Source organism: Malus sylvestris, chromosome 13 (assembly GCF_916048215.2).
Source record: "Malus sylvestris chromosome 13, drMalSylv7.2, whole genome shotgun sequence".
NCBI lineage: Eukaryota > Viridiplantae > Streptophyta > Magnoliopsida > Rosales > Rosaceae > Malus > Malus sylvestris.
The window spans coordinates 1,882,939-1,903,096 of NC_062272.1; the positions used below are offsets into that span (position 1 = coordinate 1,882,939).

Below are 20,158 nucleotides of genomic sequence, written 5' to 3' on the forward strand. Positions count from 1 at the left end.
TTTGCTTGCTTAATGCAGTCACACCCGCCTTTTTCGGTTTTTTTCTCTTCTCTAATCATCGGCCTTCACTTGCCCCACCTCCCCATGTGACTTTGGTTCTTATAAATCTCCCTCGCCACCAACAAATGTAATCATATTACAACACTGACACACTGTTAGTTAATAACACCTTTTCGAGATTTGGGTTTTCTTCCAAAACCAAATCTTGGAAATGGGTTCGATTCGTATCCGGATTTCTGTCTGAGATTTTTGGTGAACGGAGAGTGTCAAAAGACTCTGCCAATGGAGCGCTTGCCGGTTTCCTCCACCGCCTCTCTCCGCTTCTTCTTCTTCTTCTTCTTCTTCTTTCTGGGTTCTACTAGCTGCGTGTCGGGTCTGACTCGGAATGGACTCGGACCCACCGGAGACCTTCTCAAGTTTAGTCTAGGTACGTTTCTGAATTCGGTTTTTGAAACGGGTTGGATCTCGCATGCTTTTCCGGTTGCGGGGAGGATTTAGTGGTAGAAGAATTGGAAAGTTGGATTTTCTGGAGCCATTGTTGTTTTTGGTTTCGAGACAAATGTGAGAATACATAACCTTCGGGCGCAATTCATTTCACTTTTGGTCAGCAACCAAACAAGGCAGATGCTTTTTCTGTGATAAACCAGTAGCCTTGGAGTAGCTTGAACTCAAATGCTTATTTTCCTCTGGTTTTTCTGTTTGCTAAAGTTCTGAGTGCTTTTTTTTTCAGACCCAAGCTCGAATTCCCCTTCTGTAGTTTGTGTAGATTAGATTAGAATATCGTTCGAATAAAAATGTTTTGAGTCTTTTTTAAGTCTAAATGGTTGAATCTCAGCTGCTCAAAATCTTGCAACTTTCTAACATTGTAATTTTTTGACCTGTGTATTTGCAGTGGATGAAAGTCCGGGGTCGTGGAAAAATGGGATCTCGGAGACTGCTCGATCTCCAGGGCCTTCAAGCGATGCACCGCAAGGTACGCTTGTTTTGGCGGCTAAAAGGACCAACAGGCCGGATATTCTCAGAAGGTTTAAGCATTATCGGGGAGGTTGGGACATCGTGGATCGGCATTACTGGGCTGTAAGTCTTGATTCCTTGTTGCATTGTTTTGGTGGACCTCCAGTATTGGTTTAAAGATGCAGAATTTGGTTGTTATGTCACGAATTTTTTGTTCTTTCTTTTACCTTATTAATATGCTATTTTAGGGAATAAAAAAAAGGATAAATTTAGTCACCGCCCATGGTGGTAATGTTTACCACCCTATTCATCACCGTTGGATGACTTTATATTTTGAGATTTGTGTCTATACATTGTACAGATCTCGAAATTAAACTCATCTAACGGTGATAAATGAGAGTGGTGAGCATTACACCACTTGAGGGTGGTGTGAAATAATCCCGAAAAAGTGATGCTTGTTACAATGCGAAGGTTTTAACTGATAAAGAAATAGTGAAATCCATCTTTTGATGTCCCTTCTCGTTCCATTGTTTTAAGTTGTGGTTACTTACAAAGATAAACCACTGCTTTGTGAATAGGAATTTTGAAGGATTATGTTGTTACTTGTACGTTTAAGTTTACCATCATTTCCGTTGTAAAGTGGTCGCTATGTTTCTGCAGTCTGTTGGATTTACAGGTGCTGTTGGTTTCATTATTGCCGTCCTGTGGTTTGTTGCTTTTGGCATGATACTGGTGGTTCATCATTGCTGTGGATGGAAGATAAACATTAAAGATGAAGGATCACACCGCTTGCAGAGGATATGCTTGATTATGCTACTGGTCTTCACATGTGCTTCAGCGTAATGATCTGAACTTCGTATTTTTGGCTTAAGATTGTATAATGAGGATTTTTATGTAGTGTAGGAAAGTTTTCATACTATGGTTAGGCAGCACCTGATAGTATTGGCCATCTATGTCTCTTGTGCCCCAGCTCTAACACGATAAACTATATCACGCAGGACTGGATGTATTCTTCTTTCTGTTGGGCAAGATGAATTTCATGACGAAGTGATGCATACTTTAAATTATGTTGTTAACCAGTCAGACTACACTGTGCAGACCCTGAGAAATGTCACAGGGTATCTGACCCTTGCAAAGGCTATTAACGTGGCCCAGGTATTCTTACCTTCTGATGTCATGGATGATATTGACAAGCTGAATGTGGATCTGAACACTGCAGCGAACACACTAACGGAGAAGACAAGTGAAAATTCTGTTAAAGTAAAAAGAGTCTTCAATATTGTGTATGTGTCCATAAACTTCGGTTCTACAATTTAATTAATGGGTTATACTGACTCCCCATGTTTTTAGTGGACTAATTTTTAGTTGATTGTTACAGGCGTTCATCTTTAATCACCGTAGCAGCAGTGATGCTTCTCTTAGCTGTGATTGGTCTTTGTACGTAACAACCTAAACAACCTGATGAATGAAATCTATTATGTATTCCTCTTGTTTATTGGTATTTTTACCTACTTTCAATTTCAACTAATTGATGTATCTTGTTGCAGTTCTGTCCCTCCTTAGGCACCAACATGCGATCCACATGTAAGTTGCCCTTTTACTTGGCCGTTTTGCCGTGCTTGTACTAATTCTACGACTCTTCACATTCTGGGGTGTTTTCATGTTTCTGTCTGACAAAGCCATGATGTTGTTGCAGATTTATTGTTAGTGGATGGCTACTTGTGGCAATTACGTTCATTCTTTCCGGAGGTTTTGTTATCCTCAACAAGTAAGAATATGTAATCTTTGATGGAAATGTTTCTGTTTTGGTATATATTTGCTTGTCTAGTGAATCAGTAATTCAACACATTTCTATGGTGATTGTGTTTCAGTGCTGTTTCTGACACCTGTGTAGCCATGGAAGAATGGGTAGAACATCCTCACGCCGAAACAGCACTTAGCAACATCCTTCCATGTGTTGACCAGAGAACCACGGACAAGACCCTTAGTCAGAGTAAGCAGATTATCATTGACATTGTAAATGTTGTCAACCAGTTCATCTATACCTATGCCAATACGTACCCTTCCCCTGCGAGTCCATACCCATACTATTACAATCAGTCGGGGCCTCTGATGCCACCTCTCTGTTACCCGTACGATTCTCAGCTGAGAGACCGACAGTGTGGGGATCAAGAGGTGTCTATTTCAAATGCTTCTTTGGTAAGAATTGTCGACTTTGACTATTAATTTGGTGTCTTTGTATATTCTACTGGAAGCTGCTTGATTTGTCGAATTAATAGATTAGAGAAACAATTGACGATGGCTTGCTTAGTCCCATCTATTTGGTTGTGTGAATTCTTCAGGTTTGGCAGAACTATATATGTGAAGTCTCAGCATCCGGTATGTGCACAACTGTCGGAAGGGTGAACCCGGACATCTACAATCAGCTTGTTGCAGCTGTTAACGAGTGCTATGCACTTCAGCACTACACCCCGCCATTACTGAACCTCCAGGATTGTAATTTTGTTCGAGACACATTTCGAACAATCACATCAAGTTACTGTCCTCCACTGGACCATTACCTGAAAATTGTGAATGCAGGATTGGCCCTGATTTCAGTTGGAGTCTTGCTGTGCCTTGTTCTCTGGATACTTTTTGCAAACCGCCCCAGAACGGAGGAAGAGTTTGCAAAACTATCCTTACCAATAAAAGGCAGGAGCAAAAGTAGCAGTTCCGGCAATAATACCAATAATAGTAGCAGCAGCAATGCATTGTCATCAGACACATCAAATGAAGTCTAGTAGTACTAGGTCTCAAAGAGTAGAAATTGGTTGTAGAATTAAGGTTTGTTATCGTCATTATTTTTCCGAATGAAATATCAAAAAGAAAAACCGAGTGGAGCGAAGTTCCATTCTGATAAGAATTCTGGTCCTGTGTCTGGTTTCTTGTGTATAGTAAAAGCAATTTAGATATCGTTGATCATCTCTGTCTTGCCTTTTGATTCCGAGTATGCGTTCATCTCAGTTTTGAAAATTTACAGGTACCAAATTATCGTCGACAAAATTAAACAGTTGAAATCAGAGGTACTGCAGAACTTGGTATTGTTTCAGAACGAATAGATCATCGTTCAGTCAACGAAAAGATCACATTTTCAATTGAAATTATCAAAGTGAAGCTTGAGCATTTTACTAATCTACTGAATTTGCCTCAAATTTGCTCACAAAATAAATCATGTAAAAATACGAAGACTTTGAATTTTTCACTGAATTGATCTTTCATATGCTAATTTTTCCCCCTTTGAATCACATCAGATGCAAAAGAACCAGTGAAAATTACAAGAAAAGTCACCAACTTTCCATCTAATTACAAGAAAAGCTAACGACCCAAAAATTTCTTCGGTAAAAAATTGAACTTGTTTGCAAGAAATTTCCAACAATTAGCAGAAGAAGCTGTTCTCAAAATTCAGTATTATCAAACGGCACCTCATCGTCGGTTCTTCCACTTTCCGGCGAAGACTCATCGGCATCTTCCGGCATCTCTGGCATCACAAGAGTCTCGCGGAGGCCGTGAACGACGAATGTGTCACCGTAATACATGTTGGCGAAGAAGACCGGAACTCCATTCAGTAGCAAAACGTCGCCTTTCCTCGAGATTGTGATGGCGAAACCCTGCATATACGTCGGAAGCACAACGCCGTCGTTAAAACCCACCAAATCGCTCCACATCAGCCGGCACGGAACGACGTGTCGGAGAAATATCGAGGATTCTTGCATTGGGTTGTCCATCGCTTGGTCGAGAGGAGCGAACACGGTCATCGGATTCGCGTTCTTGAAGCCAAGAAGTTGCATATCGAGGAACGACGCCATGACATTGTAGCCATGGGACCTCAGCATCTCACTCGCTTCTTCGAACCAGGAAGCTCCGGGAAACCCAGCCGTGGCTGTGCCGTTGGCGGAGGCCGGTGGGGATGAAGACCCACAAACCGGATCTGGAAGGGGGATCCGAGTCGGTGTCGGGAGATGAAAATTGAGGTCGAAGAAGTTATCGATTCCGAAAATGATGAGGAACCCGTCGTCGTAGATAGGCGACCCGGAAGTGATCTTGACGTTGTTGAGCGAAATTGGAACGCCAGAGGGGGGCGTGGTGACGGAGAGAGAGTGACCGGAGAGTAAAGTCGGGATCTTGGTGCCGGGGGGGAGGGATTTGAGGTTTTGGAGGGGCAGGGGAAGAGGGCAGAAGTGGTACTGGAGCAGAGAGAGGGCAGGTTGACCTGATTTGGTGAAGGCGGAGTCCGGCGGAGCGAAGATGGTAAGCGAGGGGGACTGAAGGATGAGGGACTCGGAGACGAGCTCAAGAGTCATCGCCATGGAAACGTAGCCGGAATCAGAGAGGATTTCGGCGGCATCTTGGACGGCATGGGCGGGGAGGGCGGATGAGAAAGAGAGGAGTGAGAGGAGGATGATGAAAACGAGAAGCGGCTCCGCCATTGATGGGTGGTTGAGTGGAGGAGCTTCAAGAATCAAAAGGAGGAAGTTTGGTTTCTTGGAGTGGGATTTCGTTGGACTGCAGTTGCAAAGTGCGAGTGAGAGTGAAAGTGGCATTCGATGTAAATTTAGAGACGGTTGGTTCTTGAATTTGGCGGTAAAAAGTGGACGCGTGGCGTGAGCGGGTTTGTTGATTCTCTGGTGTTCGTTACGAGGAGTTTGTCAGGCGGTTTGTGTTCAACTTAATACCCCTTTCGCATGAGCATCTCTTTCGGGTTGAAGTGGTTGGCAATATCAGGCAAAGTCTCCGACTCAGACTAGTGAGCTCGGTGAAGTAGGTAGGAAAGCGCAGGTCAGCGCTGTGGAGATAGAAAAGCTGACGGATGTGGTTCGATAGTGTCGAGAAGGTTGAGGGCCACCGGTGACCGTGCTTTCGTCGTTGCGCTCCCCCTTTATTATTAGTCCTCTTACCATACACCACTACCACCAACCATTAGTACAACTTCGAAGAATAACTTTTTTACTGTATACAACTATGGATGTTGTTCATATGCGACTCTCGCTAGTTGTGAAGTTACTGGGTTCCATATCTCACCATTGAAACGATTTAAGTTGCTTCATAAGTTTAGTCCAAACTAAACTGGAGTTAAAACTCTGGTAGTGAGGTCAAATCTATGTCTCGAGAAAATACTTTCTTTTAGCAGGGTCGAGGGGGTCTCGCAACCCTCGAAAAAGACTCTCTTATTGGCGAGAGGATTCGTTCCTTATTCATGCAGCTTACAAGCCTCAAGCTCCGCCCCCCTTAACCAGACCCGCCTAGTTTGAAAGGCTCAGCAAGAGGAAGTCTCTAGTCCAGTCTAGCGGTCATGTTTGAATTCAAACTAGTTGGGGATTCGCACATGACTCCAGGGGCGGAGCCACCAAGAGACTAGGGTAGTCCCCGGTCCATCCTGACTTCATCTGAGGTGTGAACCTCATGGAAGAAGATGCAGCAAACGACGTCGTTAAGCTGTTTTGATTTTAAATCTTTTTTGCTGTCTAATGAAACGATAAGTTTGGCAGGGGAGTTTTAAAAGAGATGTGCAATTTTAAATAGAAAAAGCAACCCCACTTCTGGTTCGATTCTCTCACCTAACAGTAATATACACCCTATAATTTTCTAAAGCAACCCACCTTCTTTATTTGCAGACATCTCCCCCTTTTTCTTCTTTTTCTACTTCTTTGTATTTTCTTTAGCCTTCCACAACCTACCTCTTACTTGGTTGTTTGGATTTTTACATTTTTTTCTTCTTAGTATTGAATTTAAGATAATTTTTTCAGTTTTGTGAGGATTACACAAATTGCATATGTCAACATGTTATGAATTCAACTTTTTACACACAGTCATATATATATATATATATATTTGTGAAAGGCCCCTCCTCATTCAGAATTCTGGCTCCGCCACTGCATGACTCTACACAATTTCATGATGCAAAAGTCCGACTAAGCCCTAAATGAGTAAGACAACCAAGAAATAAACCTAGTTGATCAAAAAGAATTTCCGCTTTTGACGCTATCACTTCTAGCAAAGCTGTGAGTTCATGAGTAAGTGAATGAACGAACCATGTTCCTAAAAGGAGTCCCCCCCCCCCCCCAAAGCCCCTAGGTTGGGCGCTAGTGCTTTACTAATACAATAGTAAGGCCCTTTTCGCTGAGGGAAGCTGCACCCTTCTCGAGCCTACTTAAATAGCTTATGCTTACAAAGGCCTAACCAGAGCACCAATTGAACCAGTCCTAGCCAACATCCTTGTTATTTTGAGGAGGCATTCATGTTTATATTACAACTCTAATCTGTATGTCGTTCGTCTGTAGCATGTAGTCGAACCTACTTTAAAGAAATTTTTTACCCAAAAAAAAAAACCAAATTAATACGGACCGTTGAATTTTATGACAATTGGAAATCCAACGACCAGATTCTACCAGGTGTTCCACAACATGCACCATCGTCCCGACATTGCTTTTTTGTCTCTTGACGTGCCACCCATGCTTGTGTAACACATAAAAATAGGAACGTGTCTGACGTCACCATGACATTTAGATAAAACTCAGACAAGAGGGTGGGTAAGATTTGCCTGATGGCCCGGGTTTGTCCGGCAGGCTTGGGCCCACTCAATTCCCCGTCTTTGGGTCATGGGCTGGAGCATTTTTCTTGAGTTTTTGGGTAATAATTGCCTATTTGCTCGACTTTCAGGTATGAGCTGGACATGCTCGTATGAGAATGTCTAATCATCAAACCGATAAAGGATTCAATGATCGCCATTTAATAATTGAAGGAAGTATGATGCATTGCATGAGAAAGTCGATCGTCAGCCCACCTACTCAACTCTCCATTCCATCTCCATCATGCAACATGCACCAATTAAACGTATGCGTCTTATTGACCAAAAAAAAAAAAAAACGTATGCGTCTTAATTAGTCCACGTACATTAGTTATTTAATTTATTTACGCAAATAACTTAGAAACTAATTGCTTCGACAAGTCAAATAATAATATTTGATGCTCTTTCAGTCGACGTCCTGCAAAATCCTATAAATGTTTGTTGATCAACCACACCTTACCTTCTTAAAGTACACCTAGAAAAAAAGATAAGACCAAATTATTAGTCTAATGTTTTAATTTAAATATGGTTTAGGTCACGAAAAAGGAAATGAAAATTGGTTTTGGTGATGCGACAGTTCAGGACTCGGATGTGGCTGGCCCTCGTCCAGACTCCAGCTTATGGGCAAAACCCTAATGTTAAGTTAATGGTCAATAATTAATTAAAATATTAATAAGTCGTGATAAAGCATCTAATTAGAGCAACTCCAGCGGATGCTGGTTACTCGGGCGACAGGGGAGGAGAAAGGGCCTGAGGGCCGGTGGGAGCAGCTCCAGCGGGGAAGGGCCCGAGTGAGGGTGGGAGGCCGAGCGAAGGGGGGGTGGGGAGTCGACGGGCCTGTGGCCCGAGTGCTTTGCAATTTTTTATATTTTTTGTGTCAGAGAGAGAGAGAGAGAGAGAGAGAGAGATAGAGAGAGAGAGAGGTTTTTTATTATTTAAACAAACAAAAAAAACTATTATTTTGATTGCTTATTGACAGGGGGAGGGTTCCAAGGGTGGAGATGTAAATGGCAATTACTGTTCATTAATGGTAGTTACTATTCATTTAAGGCAGTTACTGTTTAAAAGAGTGGATTAAATAGTGGATTGCCAGGGGGAAGGGCTCCATGGGTGGAATTGCTCTTATGCATGAATATCTGTAACTAATCACTTTGAGTTTGAGGTTTGCATGTTTAGGTTTCTCCTGGCTACCTCCATGCACGGAAAAAGGAAATATATGGTCCTAATAACTAGGGAAGTCAGAAATTATTCGGGGATGAGCAAATTTAAAAGAGTGTAAAGTTTGAAAATATGATAGCCACCAAATTGTTTTATGGTAATATCCATAGTTTATCACTATTCACTACAAACAAGTTAGAATTGTTGCCGACGAGGTTTTATATTATGAAAATATCACATAATAAGGTCATTATAAATCAAAGCAAATACATATCTCAATGTAAATAACCATAATATCACTAAACCATTGATCTCTCATTTTGTTACACAATTGTGTTTTCACAATCTTAATAGCAAAAAAAGCCCTCTCCACCAAAGCGCTTGCTATCGGTAACACCAAAACCAATGTAAGAAGTTTATACACTAACTTGTAACATCTAATCTGTGGGACTGTTACCAACTAAATTATGATTAATCAAAGAGATTAGGAATTAATTTGATCATTGTCAACCAAACACAACAATTAGGGGAGAGATTTTTCAGTGTGACCGGTATACGGGATGGTACACCACGTGTCACTACACGAATGGTGGGATATGTGTGCTAAAAAGTTAATAACTTAAAAAATAAAATTTCCCACCACTCTTATTAAAACACGTGATGTACCACTTATATTCATGTCACAACAAAAAATTTCTCCAATTAGAGGAAATCACTAGAGCTGCTCCCAAGGCGTCGACCAAACACGTGTCAAACATATAGAGCTTCGTATAGAGCCAATGTTGCCTTCATAAGTCAAAATGTCATGGAACTCGGAGATCAACGTCAAGCTTACCTAAAAATAATCTTTGACTGGTTGCCTACATGATCTCCTCTCCTCCACTCATTCTACTTTAAGATTTGAATTGCGAGATTGGATATCATACTTAAATATATATATTTATGTGAATATATATATTTAATGCAATCATAAATATTATCATCGAGATGATGATTGAGTTAAAATACATGCAAGTATTGTAGTCAAATCATTAAATTGCATATATTCATCTTAGACTAAATATTGCGACAAATTTACGTTTTATCAATATGATATTCTGAATTAGTCCAATTTACGGGAATGTTCAAACTTATTGCAAAAAGAGCACATTGCATTGATCAACTGATCTCCGACATATGCCTTTGGACAAAAAAACCTTAGTTAAGCAATTTCGACGCAACTTTTCTTTCTTCCACATATTCATGTTTAGTTATGTTCTTCGGCTTTCATTTGATTTACTCAATACAAACTTCATAGTTATTAGACGTATGCAGATGAAAAAATGGTGTACACAAATGAAAATTTCCTTGAAAGTTAAGTTGATGAAAACCTAAAACGGCAATAACGGTTAAAGTAAAGGAATCGTGGAAGTCGCAGAAGCTTGGCCTTCCCGTTAGAATCTCTCTCTCTCCTCTCTCTCTCTCCCTCTCTCTCTCTCTCTCTCTCTCTCTAAGCTTACTCGTTATCCATATATAAATACAACACATCAACATGAACATCTTGCACAATAAGTAAGAGAGAGAGAGAGAGAGAGAGAGAGAGAGTTGTATTAACGCCACTAACTTAGAACACACATGTTAATTAATCTTGGATTAAGATGCAATACCATTTGTGTTTTGTGAATTGAGCTCCCACAAACAAGTCACCCAATCTCTTTGCTTCCAGAGTACCCTAACTTCTTCGTGTACGTCTCAGATTCTTCCTTCCCTGTTTTCTTGATGCCTTTGAGGCCTTAGTTTTCATAAAGGTATCAACTTTCTGGCATCTCACTTTGTTCTCTTTTCCGGGTACTTTCTTCTTCCTTTTCTTTTTTGTTCTTTTCGTTAATCATTGAGATTTCTCTACCTTTACTTAATTTTGTTGTTTCATAAAGGGGCACCTCTGTTTTGGTTCAATTTTTAGCTGGTTCGTGTCGTTTCGAGCTTCACTGTTTTACCTGTATCCATATGTCATACGTACCGATAGCCGCGTTACAATTGTTAGATAGAGTGCCCACCAAATATGTTCAAACAATTTAAATCCGTGCACGTTCCTTCGTTGAATTCTGCTTCTTGTTGTAGTGAATTATGTATTCTATATTTTTCAATATAGCTCAATTTGTCATGTAGTAACCAAAATGGATTTGTATATTTTCTAGGGGGTTTCCTTGAAACATTGTGAATTCCTCTGTTTGTTGTGGAGATTTTAAGGATGGGGGATCACTTTGTATTGTTGGTGGATCGATTGATCACTGAAACCACGCTAGAAGCTGCGATCGAGAGCAGAAACAGATCGATGCAAGCCACATCCTCAGCGCTCGAAGATGGGAAAATCGATGTCTCTTGTCAGAAAATCGATTTTAAAGATGTCTCCTCCCCTCGTGGGAAGCTAGCAGAATGCAGGATATGCCAGGATGAAGATCAGGATTCAAACATGGAGACGCCGTGCTCTTGTTGTGGCAGCTTAATGGTCAGTTAATCTCATTGCCAATCCCCTACTTCTTAAACTTCAATTTTGTTGTGTGACATCCTTGTCGTCCTTTCGAGGATTAATGGATTCTAACCAGAACAACTCAAAAGCTAAAGATGTATCGTTCATTCCTCGTCCCACGTTTGAATTTCGTGCGTGTTTCCGTGGTCGAAATTGAATTTAACTGGTGTCCTAATCTTGCAGTATGCCCACAGAAGATGTGTACAGAGGTGGTGTAATGAAAAAGGTGACACAGTTTGTGAGATATGCCATCAGCAATTCAAGCCTGGTTACACAGCTCCTCCTCCGCTGTTTCAATTGGGGCGTATACCTATGAACTTCAGGTAAATTATTTTACCAATCTCCAAGCGATGAGGCTTTTCGTAAGTAACTCTCTTTCTGAATAAATTTTTGTTTCAAAAACAGGGGAAACTGGGAGATTTCAAGAAGGGACAGTCCGCGAATCATAGCAATGGTTGCAACTGATCGCGATTATCTTAACCCTGGCTATGATGATTACTCAGCTTCTACTGCAAGAAATGTGTTCCGCTGTCGTTGGCTCGCTTTCATTGTAATCTCTCTTCCTCGAGCAAATAATAAGCTGATGAATTCTGCATTTTCTTATCCTGGTGATCATATCTGAACATGTTTTGGCTTTGTTTCATGGTGTGCAAGCAGTTCATGGTTCTGCTTATTCTCCGGCATACGCTTCCTCTCATCATCAGCAGAAACAAAGAGTACTCTCTCCCACTTGTTATGGTAAAAACATTTATGAATTAGCTTCAACCCTGCGTCATGAATTTCAAGATCAATGAGGTGAAAGGTACAACATCTGTAAATCTGACCTTCGATTAATTTCTCGCTTGTGTTTGTGCAGTTGTTATTGTTACGAACTGTTGGGATTGTACTGCCGATCTATGTAATGTTGATGGCAGTAACTGCTCTTCAGCGTCGGCGAAGCCTCCAAGTACGTATTTGCATTTTCTCTTCCTAGTATTTGTGCATGCATGTTAACGCTAACCAATTAGTATGTTAACAATGCACTAACTATTTCATATGTTAATATGGCGGGTGAAATTCGCTTAGGATCTTTCGAGTTCATCAGCAACCTCCTCAGATGAAGAAACAGAGCCAACAATCCTGCAGCTTGAGCCGGAGCCCCAGCCCCATATCATTCGTGTTCGCTAAATTCAGTCTAACGCCAGCAAATCGAAGTGATAAATTCGAAAATACGAATCTGGTATTGGCTTTGTGATCATAAGGAGAAAGGAAGTTTCACAGGAGGCATCAATCAAGGCCGAAATAAAACGGATCGAAATCCGCCTGCAAGGCTGACAAATCAATACTACTGTATATAAACAGAAATTATACTGAGAAAATACTAGTCAAGCAACCAAAGCTGACAAATCATATGTAAGTTGGAACGTAAATACTACCAACATTCGGTTTGATAGAGCAAAAGAAACTGAATAATATATCATCTTTTTACATTCAAACTCGGTATTTATTTTGGAGGTGGATATTCCAATTCGTACACATCTCTGTGAGAAATCATGTCAAAGTCTTCATCTTCCCCTACCACATCGTAGTCTTCGTCTACCACTTCGTTGGAAACAATCACATCAAAGTCTTCCTCTTCCACTTCCTCTTCTTCTTTCTTTTCCTCTTCCATCGCAATCTCTGGATCCGTTTTCCGGAAGAGATACTGCATCATTCCATCCAAGGAGAGTCTATGGTTCACTTTCCTGGGGCCCTTATCTGTATTTATAAAACACGAAGCTTCCTCATATGAAACAAAAGCATCCAAGCAAGCGTAGCGAACCTGAGTAGGATCAAGGTACGTTTTGTCCCAGTCACTGTTTCTCACACTATTAGGCTTCTCAGGCTTCCTAACCTCGATGAATTGGCTAATGTCGATCGGATATGCCATGTCCAATTTAAAGTGCTCATTCAGTTTCTCCTTAATGTGCGTCATTCTCTCGCTAACAAAAATACAACTCTTGTTGGCAAGATAGTTAATGATCGATTGCGGAACCGCGTTACAATCCTTAAACTGAAAGATAAGACATCTATAATCATTCCCACCACCCTCCTCGAGGGAAAAATATTTTGTTCCTGGAGAGCGTTGGACCGTGCAGAATTGCAAAGTGGAAGGGCGAGTATGATCTCCTGTCAACGATTTGGAACGCCATTCTATGTCGAGTCCTATGATGTTGATATTGTCGTCACGGCTTCGCATGCATCCTACCCAAGAATCCACGACTTCGGGTGTTCTGGTGACCAAGGTTTTGATGGTGGTGCTGCCAAAAACCACGTCGTAAAGCTGGTGGGTATATCTGTACTTCACTGACCTAATGGAAGATTTGGCATCTGCAGCGGGAGAGGCCATCTATATGGAATGAAAGAGATCATGTCAAGATACAAACTCAGGAAATATCTTCGTAACGAATGCCTCCCAAATCAAAATACAAAAACTCTAAAAATATGAAGGAACCATCTGAATTCTGCATGGGAAAAAACCCTAATACCAAAGAGCATCAACAAATTAGAGAGAGAAAGAGGAGTACCTGGCTGAGGAGAGAGAGAGAGAGACGCTGTTAAATCAATCTCACAGAGATTCCAAAATCTCACAAAATTGTCTGCTTTCTCAAAAGCCAAAGGAAGGAGAGACTCAGAGGCTATGTTGCAACTTGCATCCTTAGCCGTAATGATGATATGATCTGTGATTAGCTTAATCACAATTAAGGATTAATTAGATGTAATGAGTTTTTTAATTGTTTTTTTAGTAAGTTGTTTGAGTTTCCAGCTGGCAAATGTTGTGTGGGTGGGTTGTATATGAGGAAGAGGATCCTCTCCGGATCCACTTTGTGGGGGTCTTAGGAATCCTCATATCTTAGTCGTTCATCGTATATCGTACGACCAGTTTTCGCCAAGTACTATTTGTGTTTAATTTTAAATAAAAAAAATCAAATTAATTCTAATTGCACGATGCACGATGAATGACTAAGATGTGAGGATCCCTATAATCCCCACAATTTAGATCCGGATGGAATCCAAATCCGTATATGAACACACTTTGGGTGTGAAGCTTGTAACTGTCATTTAAATTAAAAATAATATTACAAAAATACTGGAGCTCAGCTTCGTCTTCTCTCTTCCTTCTTCCCTCCTCCATAGCTACCTTGAGCTACTAGCAGTCTAGCAGGTTGATTAAGGTCCTGAAATTTGGATCTTATCGAATAACATATTATGTGAAACAAAACTGGGCACGTGAGTGGGCTCAATTTTGCGTGAAACCAAAATGGGCCCATGATTGGGCTCTATATCACTTGAGCTCCAATGTTGGTTCTTGACAAGTTTCATCGTCTAATCAACCACGACTTTTTTTATTTCATAGAAGTCATTCTTCTCTGACATAGCAACAACGTGGCAAATTTTAACATTTTCATTCAAAGTGTTTTTAACATGTCAATATACTCTTAAGGAGTCTTAATTTGGTATGGTGCATTTGCTCGTAATCCGTGATAAAATTTTAGGTTTAAGAATCACTTATCGTCATGTGGTATTATTAATCAGCATATTACAATACGAGTTTACTTGGTGGATACGTTATAGCACGAAGAAATTGGTAATCCCACGTGCAGTGCCAACAATTTCTATTCTTTCAACGGTACTTAGATTGATGAATTGATCGTGATTTGAACAATGAAGAGAAACCCATTGAAATGGGGAAGAGCTTCATCTGCTTGCCATGGAGGGAGGGGTTGGGTCCATTTGCAAAGTAGGGTTCATCCTCCTTTCTGCAAGTGGCTCGGGTACATCCTGAATTTGGCACCGGAGGAAGCAATCTTTCGTCATTCCGATGTTCAAACCCAGAAGTTTTGCAACAAATCATCGACGAAACAGCATTCATACAATTTCACTCTTAATCATGAAGAAATTCTTGCGTATACTGGATATAACAGAATTAAAGAGCAATAACAAGAGTCTATCAAGACGATCGTTTTCGCAATCTTTGTCTAGATCCACGCCGAAAACAGATAGAAACACAGCCACATAGATCTAGAACAATCTCTTCCAAAATTAAGACGGGATGAATCTGTACAGCCATCATTATGTGTGGAAAATGAAAAGCTCAAATAGGGTACAGAAGAGGACCTCAAGCAGGCCAATCTCGAACAAGGTTGTATCGTGTTTCCTACAGAGACTGATTTTCCACCCTCTGTTGCAACAAAATTAGCTCCAGCTTCTCCTCGGCCTGAAATTCGGTGGAAGAAAAATGAATAAGAAACTTTTAAAACCTCCTAACAATCTCTCACTCTCTCCTCCTCTTTTTATGAAAGAGTTCATCACCCTCCTAATAATCAAATGTTCTTTAAAGAGTGGTGGAAATACTTCCGACTCTTCTGCTGTGAACGCCAGTAGCAAGCGAGTGCTCCGAATGCACAACTAGCAACAGCAATAGCCAACGCAGCCCCAAGAGGCACCACAAGCGCATTTGTTGAGGGCACCAAGTCTTCAAGAGCCCCACTAGTCTCATCATTCCCAACAATACCCTTATCTTTGTAAAGAGAAACAAGGGTTTTCCCGTAATAACTGGTCAAAATTTTGAACACCTCATCCTTGTGCCAATCAATTTCGTTGTTTTTCTGGCTCGAGGAAAGGTAACAAGAAGGACAAAGCTGCCTTGGAGGCCAAATCATCTTTGGGAATTTCGGATCAGCAGTTCCTAAAGAGGATTCCTCTTTAATTAATCTCTCATTGACTTTATTGTGAGCACTCCACAGCCAAAGCACAAAGTCACGGGATTTGTTGAAAGGACTAGAAACACTGAAAGGAAAGTCATCGAGTTAGATAAAACAGCATTAAAATTGTAAAAATGGATTAGTTCCAGTTGACTTCACCTTGAACACATATCATAAAAATGTTGGCGACATTCCTCACAAACGAAGAAATTGTGCACAAAATCACATATAGTGGTGAACGCAAAGTTGCTTTCTCCATCCTCAATTCTCACTGAAAGTGAATGCAGAAGAACCCATAACCCACAGCTGTCAAAGATAAAGAGGGTAAAAGGAAATCTAGTTAAATGCATGTTACTGCTGGAATTTTGAATAATTGCATTTATAATCCACATGTTATTTGGAACAACACTAACATAAGAAACATATAGTGCTAGACGAGGTGTCTCCTAGACACAGAGATCTCTAATAGTCCAATCTAAGCTTGTTGTGATCAGTGTTTCTAAAAGCACAATCCACTAGAGACCCATCAAATAACAGTCTAACAGATATTATTGCTAATATCCTTTACAGAACTATAACATTTGATGTTTTTTTGTCATTCCTTCATGGTATACACAAAACAGAATGGTCTCTGGACAACAAGTTCACATGCATTTTACTGGATCGTATTCATGGTCTCACCACCGTACAGTATTTTCCCAAGAAACCAGATGCACAAGTGACCATAGGATTGAACTTGGAGCAAGGATGGTGCTCCTTGTCAACTATCAACATTAAAAAAAAATCCAAAGTATCTAGAAGCATATGTAAAAGCATCACAGAGAAAATTACTTAACAGGAACATATATTTGGTAATATTGGAAACAAACATTACCTAAAGCCCCTGGTATCATTTTTGCTGCCACGGCAAAACATCTGTGAAGAATACCGAAGAAAAGCATAGGAAATAAGTCGTCTATTTCATAAATTTAAGAACTTTTTTTTTTTTGTTTTTCCTGCCAAATACAGCCTTTTTGAATACCTACCCAATATCCACGAGGAACATCTTTACCACAAATCTGAAATTTCTGCAAGGCCGCCTGTACATCTTGGTCTCCCTGCCTGTCAGCTGCCAAGATATCTAGCGGGTACAAATCATCAAAATTCACAAGCACCTCCGCACTTCCCTTTCGGCACCTACTACAAGTATCTAGGGTGAAACAATGAAATAAAATACTGGGAAATGTGTAAAGAGGAATGAAAAAAGGATTGATCTTTCTTACCTCCTGGAGGGATGATGAGCAACCAAAAGTTGAAGAAATTTTACTAGCGAAGCCCGTGTTTTTGATTTGATCATCTGGAAGATACAGAGATATAGTAAAACATCTGTAATTAAATGTACAAATGACCCAAGAAACAACAAAGAGAGGGAAAAAAAGGTGGTCTACCTTGTGCTCTAAGATGATTTCAAAAGCAGTTGATGTTGCTTCCTCAACATCATACACAGCCCGAGCAATCTTTCACAAGTCATGCGTTGCAAAAGTTAGTAACTTGAATAAAGTAATCTACTTCAACTGTAATAGTCCGAAGACAACTTTAAAGCCATGTTATTTAATGACCTGTTCGGGGTCAGACGCATTTGACGAAATATGCTCATTTTCAAATTTCTGATCATCCAAGCTGAAAGAGCTGGAACCACAAAGTGTGTAAGGAAAAAGATATAAAATGCAAAGGGGAAAATTCAACGATGTCTCTGACCCTAATGAAGTGAAATTGTTCCAAATATTCAGTATCATATCCTACTGCAGTCATATTGGTACTAACTGCTGAAGTTTCCATTGTGAGCTAAATTGCTAGGAATTGCATGGGAAAATTCAATGAAAAATCCATGCATTTTGGGGGTTGTAAACATGTAAAGCATAAGAGCTTTCCTATGATTATAACTGCCTATTGAAAAACATATTTATAAAACCCAAAAAATATATACCATAAATGTTCATAAGGTTGCTACCAATCAGGATGCTTTCTTTGAGTTAAATATTCAATACTAAAACTTTCAATTAAGTAAACAATGAATGTAAGGACCTCATACCTGCCCAATTGCTTGTTGATCCAACTAAGCAACCGATCAGCTGTACGTCCATTGTCAATTAAACGTATATCACTTTTTGCTTGATTAGGTTCCCAACTAGCAGATACAAATTTAGATGGAGGTCCCCAAAGCAGCATAGGATAATGACCGACAGAAAAGTTATCGCAGAGTTTGGTATTTACCTGTGCTTTCAAACAAGTTAAAGGGTAGGGTCTAATGACCGAGCTATGCTTGGTGATAAATTCATAATCAAACATAAACAAAGCAATATGTGAATTCAAAGGAGATGAAAACAGAACAATATCAAACTCAGCATAACGACAAGAACATAGACTAGAAAATTAAACATGAATGAAGCTCTAGTCATGCTATGTAAATCGTATATAAGATGAACTCTCTCCCTCTCTCTTAATGGTGTATTCACATTACTAGACTCTATTTATTTTCTCCCCTTAACAAAATGAAACACATTTACCACTCATCTAGCAACACCAATGACAATTGTCTTAATTTCCTGGAAGCAAGCTGCATAATGTGCAAATGTATAGACATTATAATTCTCAGAAAATAGGCCATCTTTTACAGCGATAAACTCTAAGTTTAAGAAATCAAATTACCATTTCACTCGGGCAGTATAAAGTTCGAAAAGGGTAAGTAAATAGACACACAAAGATGTATATACCTTCGATGCACAGTCCACCCTGGTCATCAATACCATCCCTGGATGCACAGCATCAGGTCCATTGAAAAGCCTAGCAACCTTTTCGTAATGGGGCTGCAAAATTGAAGTTTAAACAATAAGTTTAGACAACATTAACTATAAAAACAGCTAAAAACACAAACTGGGATTATATCACACCTTGTAATTTCTGCAAGCCGGACACCTGTAATATCAATAACGACAAAAAGATTAAAATCTTCAGAACCAATTAAAAAAAAAACGAAAATTTAGAGATAAAAACAAATGGGTAGCCTCCAAAAGATCTATTATCCAGTGAGTAACACTGAAAGATCAATACTTTCAGCAAAAAGAATACGGGGTTCAATTTATTTCCCTTATAAAATCAAAGGTTCCTATAGAATTTAGAAAAGCTGACCAGTGAGCGAAGAATTCGACTACGGCAAAGGAGGCAGGGGTGTCGCTGAGGACTGCATCGAAGCTGCTGGCGTTCAAATCGACGGCAAAGTCTCGAACATCAGCGTTGTCGTCGTTGACAGCGCGGAGGATCGAGCGCGATCCCGCCGCAGAAGAAGCCGACGCGGGCGAGAGTGCGGAGGTGAACGAAAAGAGGCTCAGAATCAGAAGGCGAAGTGCAGGAGACATGAAATTGGATCAAATTGTTTGCGGCGGAAAACGAAGCAATCGAAATAGGACCGTTGCAAAAGAGTCGTGGGTTTTGTTGGGGAGGGCGGAGGAGATCTGCGAGCGCGAGTGGAAATTTGCAGAGGAGGAGGAAGGTGTGGTGGGAAGTGGGAAGTGGAAATTGGAAAATGAGTGCGTTTTACGTATTAGTTTTTGCAACGCTGCCGATCTCAGCGAACGCACGCCGCGCAGGGGGCACGAGGGTTTCACTCAATTTTTAAGCTTTTGGACCATGCTGTTTATTAAGTTGTTTTTTTTTCTTTCTTTTATTTAAGTTCGTTATAAAAAATAAATAAAAAGTTTCGAATGACAGTCGAGCATGAGATTTCTTATTTACGGTGAAAAAAATAAAATCATATTATAATTTTAGAGGCTAAAAATGGCTAATTATAGAAGTTATAAATACGAAAATGATGAATGAGAATGAAATCAACTGCTTTCTTAATCAATTAAGTTGGGATTTTCACGTATTTAATTGCTAAGGACAGCTATTTTTGTCCATTGACCAATAACATCTTTTTCTGTTAAATTTCCATCTTAATGAAAAATTATATAAACTATCACATTATTTTTATTTTTTTCAAGTACAAACTCTGACATTTCTAACGGAGTAGGTGTAAGTTAGTTGGAGTTGGAATCCAATAAGAGTCATTTGAAAGCTTTGCTATTTAATTAAGTTGACTAAAATGGTCAGAAAGTGAATCTTAATTATTAAATTGATAAAAATTAAATATCGACAAATATAACAATGACATACTAAAAAAAGATTAATGCG

General features: G+C 40.0%; 5 protein-coding genes across 11 annotated transcripts; 2 read left to right on the forward strand and 3 right to left on the reverse strand.

The window, feature by feature from the left end:
* LOC126596930 (uncharacterized) lies at positions 1-3,915 on the forward strand. The gene is made up of 9 exons (XM_050263639.1): positions 1-427; positions 893-1,077; positions 1,615-1,793; positions 1,953-2,237; positions 2,333-2,391; positions 2,502-2,538; positions 2,651-2,722; positions 2,826-3,153; positions 3,297-3,915. The coding sequence occupies exons 1-9, from the start codon at positions 283-285 to the stop codon at positions 3,732-3,734; spliced, it is 1,728 nt and encodes a 575-aa protein (XP_050119596.1). The 5' UTR covers positions 1-282; the 3' UTR covers positions 3,735-3,915.
* Positions 3,916-4,388: 473 nt separating this feature from the next.
* LOC126596732 (putative fasciclin-like arabinogalactan protein 20) lies at positions 4,389-5,420 on the reverse strand. Its single transcript, XM_050263405.1, has one exon. It carries the CDS (start codon positions 5,418-5,420, stop codon positions 4,389-4,391), a length of 1,032 nt encoding a protein of 343 aa, XP_050119362.1.
* Positions 5,421-10,254: 4,834 nt separating this feature from the next.
* On the forward strand, positions 10,255-12,700 carry LOC126594754 (uncharacterized). Of its 3 annotated transcripts, none has more exons than XM_050261011.1 (7): positions 10,255-10,543; positions 10,894-11,204; positions 11,409-11,548; positions 11,631-11,775; positions 11,883-11,963; positions 12,082-12,171; positions 12,291-12,700. In XM_050261011.1, exons 2-7 carry the CDS (start codon positions 10,947-10,949, stop codon positions 12,390-12,392), a joined length of 816 nt encoding a protein of 271 aa, XP_050116968.1. In that variant the 5' UTR covers positions 10,255-10,543; positions 10,894-10,946; the 3' UTR covers positions 12,393-12,700. The 3 variants fall into 3 exon arrangements, with proteins under 3 accessions (XP_050116968.1, XP_050116969.1, XP_050116970.1); XM_050261012.1 differs by having other exon boundaries at positions 10,255-10,503; XM_050261013.1 differs by lacking the exon at positions 10,255-10,543 and having other exon boundaries at positions 10,669-11,204.
* Positions 12,651-13,964, reverse strand: LOC126594753 (uncharacterized). Its single transcript, XM_050261010.1, has 2 exons — positions 13,772-13,964; positions 12,651-13,593 (listed from the first exon to the last, which is right to left on the reverse strand). Exon 2 carries the CDS (start codon positions 13,591-13,593, stop codon positions 12,709-12,711), a length of 885 nt encoding a protein of 294 aa, XP_050116967.1. The 5' UTR covers positions 13,772-13,964; the 3' UTR covers positions 12,651-12,708.
* Positions 13,965-15,136: 1,172 nt separating this feature from the next.
* LOC126596880 (sulfhydryl oxidase 2-like) lies at positions 15,137-19,623 on the reverse strand. 5 transcript variants are annotated; one of them, XM_050263561.1, is made up of 12 exons: positions 19,118-19,623; positions 18,880-18,904; positions 18,703-18,795; positions 18,021-18,202; positions 17,548-17,617; positions 17,377-17,445; positions 17,212-17,285; positions 16,975-17,128; positions 16,824-16,864; positions 16,109-16,255; positions 15,558-16,034; positions 15,137-15,462 (listed from the first exon to the last, which is right to left on the reverse strand). In XM_050263561.1, exons 1-11 carry the CDS (start codon positions 19,342-19,344, stop codon positions 15,569-15,571), a joined length of 1,548 nt encoding a protein of 515 aa, XP_050119518.1. In that variant the 5' UTR covers positions 19,345-19,623; the 3' UTR covers positions 15,137-15,462; positions 15,558-15,568. The 5 variants fall into 5 exon arrangements, with proteins under 5 accessions (XP_050119518.1, XP_050119520.1, XP_050119521.1 ...); XM_050263563.1 differs by having other exon boundaries at positions 15,600-16,034; positions 19,118-19,622; XM_050263564.1 differs by having other exon boundaries at positions 15,600-16,034; positions 16,975-17,125; positions 19,118-19,621.
* Between the last annotated feature and the right edge of the window lie 535 nt (positions 19,624-20,158).

Excerpts from the sequence above, each read along its gene's own strand:
- LOC126596930 (XM_050263639.1), top strand. The coding sequence starts at position 283 with ATGGAGCGCTTGCCGGTTTCCTCCACCGCCTCTCTCCGCTTCTTCTTC. Across the intron at positions 2,238-2,332 it reads AAAAGAGTCTTCAATATTGT|GCGTTCATCTTTAATCACCG; the intron begins GTATGTGTCCAT and ends TGATTGTTACAG. Across the intron at positions 2,392-2,501 it reads CTTAGCTGTGATTGGTCTTT|TTCTGTCCCTCCTTAGGCAC; the intron begins GTACGTAACAAC and ends ATCTTGTTGCAG.
- LOC126596732 (XM_050263405.1), bottom strand. The coding sequence starts at position 5,420 with ATGGCGGAGCCGCTTCTCGTTTTCATCATCCTCCTCTCACTCCTCTCT.
- LOC126594754 (XM_050261011.1), top strand. The coding sequence starts at position 10,947 with ATGGGGGATCACTTTGTATTGTTGGTGGATCGATTGATCACTGAAACC. Across the intron at positions 11,964-12,081 it reads ACTCTCTCCCACTTGTTATG|TTGTTATTGTTACGAACTGT; the intron begins GTAAAAACATTT and ends GTGTTTGTGCAG. Across the intron at positions 12,172-12,290 it reads AGCGTCGGCGAAGCCTCCAA|GATCTTTCGAGTTCATCAGC; the intron begins GTACGTATTTGC and ends AAATTCGCTTAG.
- LOC126594753 (XM_050261010.1), bottom strand. The coding sequence starts at position 13,593 with ATGGCCTCTCCCGCTGCAGATGCCAAATCTTCCATTAGGTCAGTGAAG.
- LOC126596880 (XM_050263561.1), bottom strand. The coding sequence starts at position 19,344 with ATGTCTCCTGCACTTCGCCTTCTGATTCTGAGCCTCTTTTCGTTCACC. Across the intron at positions 18,905-19,117 it reads GTCGAATTCTTCGCTCACTG|GTGTCCGGCTTGCAGAAATT; the intron begins GTCAGCTTTTCT and ends TTGATATTACAG. Across the intron at positions 17,129-17,211 it reads GCTCATCATCCCTCCAGGAG|TAGGTGCCGAAAGGGAAGTG; the intron begins GTAAGAAAGATC and ends AGATACTTGTAG.